Genomic DNA, 6,230 nt, shown 5'->3' with positions numbered 1-6,230 from the left:
TTAAATTTAAATTCATGCCAAGTGTTTATATTTGTTCTTAAATAATTTTTCTTAAAATTATTTGAAATGTATTTTAAATACTTTTCGAATGTATGTATTTGTGTTTTGTATCTTTATTAAAATGCAATTTAAACGTATCTTTTACAAAGCTGAGCCAAGTCATGACTATGAATAAAAAATCTACCTAAAAAGCAATAAGTAATATTTGGAAAAATGCATATTTAAGAACCGGTTAGAACCGGAATTAACAGGAATCGGAACCCTTATTTTGTAATTTTAAGAACCGGAATCGGAACCGGAACCAATTATTTATTTATTTTAAGAACCGAACCGGAACCAGAACCGAAAAAATCCTTAAGGTTCCAGTCCCTGCTATGAAGCCAGCTGATTGAACGCCCGCCATGTTTTCAGTTATATTCATTATACAAAATGTATTAGGAATACCACCGTTATAAATATTAAACCAAAACATTCAAAATGATATATGTAAAATATTTTTTTTTTTTAAACAACAGGTTTGGAAATCATAAAATGCAATACAACATATTTAATATTAATTACCATATTATTATAAAATACCATACAATGCCAACTGACCTTCTCGAGGCTTCAACTGTTGCCGCGAAAACCTTATCAAGTTGGTCTATCAAGTCTGTGTCATTTCCGTGCCGTTTTTATTCATATCGAACTGTTTTGCGAGTGTACGTGTTAGACGTCGAATTTGCGTGCATATCCCCTTCCCGTCCAACATGATATCGGCCAGTCTGGTGATTTACATGAGTGTGCATGGTGACATAACTGCAACTAGTTGTCCTGTCTCTCTTGTCGTCGGACGTCGTGGGTGTCACGGTTTCTTCGTAGCATTATTTACCGCAGTATCAAGTGTCAATGTTTTGCGTCGCGATCGTAAAACTGTAATATAAGTTCGGGATCATAACATTATAATGTAAGTTCACCATCGCAACACTATAATATAAGTTCGCGATTGCATGGTGCCGGCCGTAATTTAGGAACATCAATATTTAAAAAAAAAGTTTGCACTTTGTAATTTACAATTATTATAGGGGGTTTTTATTTAAAAGTTTTGTAATGCCAAATGTCACTTGTTAATACAGTTAATAATCTAATGAACATTAAAATAATATGGTCTTTACAAGAATATTTAAAAAATAAAAAAAAATTAAATTAAATACATTTATTATTAATTTAAAAAATGGGGAACATAATGACTTGTTAATCTCTCTGTATATTCTATATCTTAGTGTAATATAGGAATTACAACGTGTCTGTATGACGTATCTAGGTATTTATAAATTGTATATTATGTAATTAGATGCACCTAAACAGAATCTCCAGCACACAAACTGTATCGCTTCTCTTATTCAATCACTGAAACACTCAGTACTAGTGTGCGTGTAAGTGCGTTTCAACATTGAATAGGTAATTTTTATTAAAATTACTTATGAGATAAATTATATTGAATAAAATCAAAGTTTATATGTTTTGTCACAATAAAAATATACTAGACTACTAGGGCCTGGAATAATCAGCTTAATTATAATACCATTACAGATTTCAAGTAAACAACTGTAAAGGTATATTATTTGAAATTTGTTTTTTACTGCAGGACTAAAAATTTAAATGTAACCGTTTATTCTGATTTAAATATAAAATAATGTATTGATTTTATAATTTTAAGATTTTTATATTTTTATGATTGAAAAGTACGTTAACCTATGAGACAGCAATACGTGGAAGATCGTAATATTTGCGTTTTCCATTAAAATAGTCAGTATAATAGTCAATACGCTCAACTATAAAACGATAAAAGGAAACGAAATTACCGATAAACATACAGATGACCAGTATTTTTGACTTGCTGGTATTTGTTGAATATTGAGCAAACATTTCTTTTTCCCTTTAATTTTGAATGTTATTATAAAAATTTACTTTTGTTATTACTTAAGATTTAATAGGAGATTATTAACGATTATTTTCGATATTTATAATTGATTTTTAAATGCTCATTTTTTAGTTTTAAGAACTCCAAAACCCGGACTTCATATACCATTAACAATGGAAAATAAAAATCAAAAAACAGAACCCGGAAGATGTGCAAAATATGCAAAATACGAATATGAAAAATCGTCTTATGCAGAGACATATGGAGTGTTACAATCATTTCGCCAGTAAGTTGTAAGTATGCTCGAAAAATATAAGTTACGATTTGTTTTTTTTTTAGAGATGGTGATATTAAACTAAAAGCAGACGATAACAAAATAGTAATTGCACATAAAGTGGTGTTAGCCGATGCTAGTCCATATTTCCATGCAATGTTCACCAATTTTTCAGAAAGGAATCATGACCTTGTTGTAATGAGAGAGATAGATTCAACCGCTTTACAACTGTTGGTAAACTTTCTTTATTCTGGAAAAATCATGATCACTGAAGAAAACGTCCAGGTACAATATATTATACAATTGGATTTTATTACATACAACAAAATCGTTTAAATTGTTTACCGTTTATTTCTCTAGGATTTATTGCCAGCTTCAAATCTCTTGCAATTACAAGAAGTAAAAGAGGCGTGTTGTGATTTTTTACAGTCACAACTGTGTCACACAAATTGTATCGGTATATACGCAATAGCTGATTTACATAGCTGTATGAAATTGTTAACAAGTTCAGAATTATATATTCAACAACACTTTTCGTATGAAACATAATTTTCATTATATGATTCTACATGGATATTTTATTTATTATTATTATATTTTGATTTTTAGAGAAGTTGTTGGTGGTGAAGAATTTCTAACGTTATCATCGCCTCAAGTAATTCAATTGATCTCCAGTGATAAACTTACAGTTCCATCTGAAGAAAAAGTAAGCAAACTAAAATTAATTATTGTTATATTTTAGTATTTGCAAATTCTAATTTCAGTAACTTTATAATATGAAGTCTAATTCATAATTAAGTATGTATACTCGTATTTTTAGGTATTTGAAAGTGTTATTCGTTGGGTTAAATATGAATCAGGGTCAAGAAAGCGTATTTTACCCCAATTAATGGAACACGTACGTTTGCCGTTAACATCGAAGGATTACATAATAAAAAAAGTAGCCAAGGAACCTCTTATTAAGAATTGTTATAAATGTAAGTTTTTTCTTTAAATAATTTATTTATATTTTGTAATATACATTTATATATATATTTATAATTTATTAAGGTATAGATTACATAAACGAGGCATTAAATTTTTATAGACTAAAGCCAAATTACCTGATTCCTCATAACATCCGGAATAATCCTAGACATGGAGATAAGGTATGATTCTGTTATAATTTATTTATCTTTCAAAAATATTTAATTATTTGATTTTAACAGGTTATCTTAGTTGTTAGTAGATTTGATACTCGTGAATCATCAAAATGTATCAGTACAAAATTTTACGAACCAAAAATAAGCCGATGGCATGATGGCCCTGAAATGATAACAGACCATAACAATCCTTGTCTAGCTGTAGTGAAAGATAATTTAGTGTTTGCTGTGGGTGGTTTTATTGATGTTTATCAGCAACTTCAATCTGTTTATGTGCTTGACTTATCTTTCGAATCACCTTGTTGGAAATCAAGTGTTGAAATGTTAGTTAAACGAAACAATTTTGGAGTTGGTGTAATCAATAGTTATCTGTATGCCGTAAGTAATGTTGAATTACAATTTTAAGTTGTTTCATTATTTCTAAATAATGAAGGTAACAAAAAAATTATATAATAAATTTAAGGTTGGTGGACACAATATTAATGATGGTCCATTAGATAATGCAGAAGTTTTAGATTACAATACTCAAGAATGGCGTATGATAACTAATATGTCTACTAGAAGATCTGGCCTTGGGGTCGGAGTCCTGAATAACCTTTTATATGCGGTAAAATAATATTCTTTTATTGATTTTAAATTTGGTATAATATATTTGTTACAATAATAATATTTTGATTGAAAAAAAAAAGATCTCCTGATAAATAATCAAGGAATATTATTTAAATTGATAATAATTAATAAGTTATATAAATCAGAGACTGATTTATTTTCATTAATTTTCATTAATTTTCATACCTACCTATGTATAGGGTGTACCTACCATAACTTGATTTTTTTTTAACGGATTTATTCAAAACTTAATAAAAAAAAAGTAAACTAATTTATTTAATATACCTATGTTATTAATAATGTTAATGTTTAAAAATTACAATGTGAAATGTATTAAAGTAATTGAACTTTATTAAATTTAAATTTTAAACATTGGATATAGTGTAATTTTTTTAATTCCTATTAAAGAATAATTTATTCATACTTCGTTAAGATTGATTTTAAATTTTGAATAATTTTCAAGCTCATGTAATAATTAATTTCGTACGCTAATTAATTTTAAATACATTTTTGTAATCAAAAAAAAAAAAAAATAGAATTGTATTTATTCAATGTTTCATAAATATGTACTAAATCACTTTCATCACTTTCATCACTATAATATTGTAATTTAGGTTTATTTTTATACAACACAATTATTTGTATTAATTAAATGTTGTAGGTAGGAGGATGTGTTTCATCATTACAGCCATTAAAAACTGTTGAATGTTATGATCCCAGTCTTGATACATGGACACCCGTTGCAAAAATGTCTGTACGTCGTAAAGGTGTTGGAGTAGGCGTTTTAGACGGTGTACTGTATGCTGTGGGTGGTGTATATAAATCTGAAAGTCTGAGGAGTGTTGAAGTATACAGACCAAGTACAGGAGTTTGGACTACTATTGCGGACATGCATATTCCTCGATGTGGTGCAGGTAGCTTCTCGTTGAATAATTCATAACTATTTTAAGAAAAATTTGTAAAAAATAAACAAATTGAATTTATATCAATTTTCAATATAGGAGTAGTTGCAGCAGACGGTTTACTGTATGTCTTTGGTGGGTGTGAAGACTATTACCATAAAGATTCTACAGAATGTTACTGCCCCAAAACTAATACCTGGACCATAGTTGCACATTGGGTTCATAAAAATTGTAGAGCCAGAGTAGTAGCCATTAATAGGCCAGGACATTTAAAAACTTGTTAACATTCATGATTTTTTTGAAGTAAAACTTCCTTCTTGAGGTGTGAGTGGAAAAAAAATCGTAAAAAAAACGAAAAATGAAACAACACGTTTGTTTTATATTATTTATATATGTCCATAGCTACCATTAGTAAACAAAAATGTCTAGGTATTGTAAATTACATATTTTTTTTATGTTATTGATTTTTCTCACTTTCTCCCTAATTCACTTCTAATTTCACTGCCCAATTACTTATGAAAGAAGTTTTACTCCCCCAGAGTGTACTGGTGGGCTCACACACTCTCTCACTTTTTTTTTTTTGATAAAATATTTAAATGTTTTCTTATTTTGTAATATAGTATCTCAATTGACTTTTATTTATTTTATTGTGTTTTAATTATTAAAAGGTTTCGTATAATGTTCATCATTATAATTAACATTTGCAAATAACGATTTATACCTAGCTAAAAATGTTTAGAATGTTTAATTTTAATTTTAATTAACCGTAGCTATGAATTGAACATTTAAATTAAGGTTTATCATAAGTAGTTATCACTTTCACCAAAAGTTCTATAAAATTTTTACCCTTACACAATTTTCATAATAGGTATTTTTAGTTCAAATTTTTATAAAATTAGAGAGATATTTAAACGGAGAACAATGGTTTTAGATGTTTTGTTTTAATTTAGAAATAATATTTGCGGATCCTTGGAACTTTTAAAGAATATTATAATTTAAACACACTAGAACATTTTGAATTTCAATTTTTCCCTCAGTTTCCTAATTAATCCAACCATCATGGTTTTGAAAATTGTTTCTTATTTATAAAATAATATTATAAACATTTGGTGACGATTTCGTTTAACAAGTATTTAGTGAAAAACCGCGTAAAAACTTCCGTTTTTATTAGTTTAGATTCACAGCAATGCGATAAATGTAGTGATGTAAATTTGTATAATACAAATGTATAAAATTGTATTATACTGGTATTATACACGCTGTATAGAATTATTTTATACAATGGTATAAAATCTGTATAAAACTTTTTTTAAAAATCTATTATTATTTATTTTGTATTTACAAACAAAAAAGGTTTTATTTTATTTTCTATTATTTTTTTTTTATACTAAACAGGAAAC

General features: G+C 27.6%; 1 protein-coding gene across 2 annotated transcripts; it reads left to right on the top strand.

The window, feature by feature from the left end:
- Nucleotides 1–640: 640 nt before the first annotated feature.
- Nucleotides 641–5,472, top strand: LOC100168044 (ring canal kelch homolog). 2 transcript variants are annotated; one of them, XM_029490252.1, is made up of 11 exons: nt 641–946; nt 2,036–2,189; nt 2,243–2,462; nt 2,538–2,713; nt 2,787–2,883; nt 2,998–3,154; nt 3,234–3,325; nt 3,386–3,697; nt 3,783–3,926; nt 4,590–4,842; nt 4,930–5,472. In XM_029490252.1, the coding sequence occupies exons 2-11, from the start codon at nt 2,077–2,079 to the stop codon at nt 5,112–5,114; spliced, it is 1,749 nt and encodes a 582-aa protein (XP_029346112.1). In that variant the 5' UTR covers nt 641–946; nt 2,036–2,076; the 3' UTR covers nt 5,115–5,472. The 2 variants fall into 2 exon arrangements, with proteins under 2 accessions (XP_029346112.1, XP_029346111.1); XM_029490251.1 differs by having other exon boundaries at nt 772–946; nt 3,228–3,325.
- Nucleotides 5,473–6,230: the final 758 nt, after the last annotated feature.

The sequence above is a fragment of the Acyrthosiphon pisum genome, chromosome A2 (genome assembly GCF_005508785.2).
Source record: "Acyrthosiphon pisum isolate AL4f chromosome A2, pea_aphid_22Mar2018_4r6ur, whole genome shotgun sequence".
NCBI lineage: Eukaryota > Metazoa > Arthropoda > Insecta > Hemiptera > Aphididae > Acyrthosiphon > Acyrthosiphon pisum.
Note: the sequence above shows the minus strand (reverse complement) of the source record. Positions and strands in the feature narration are given on the sequence as shown.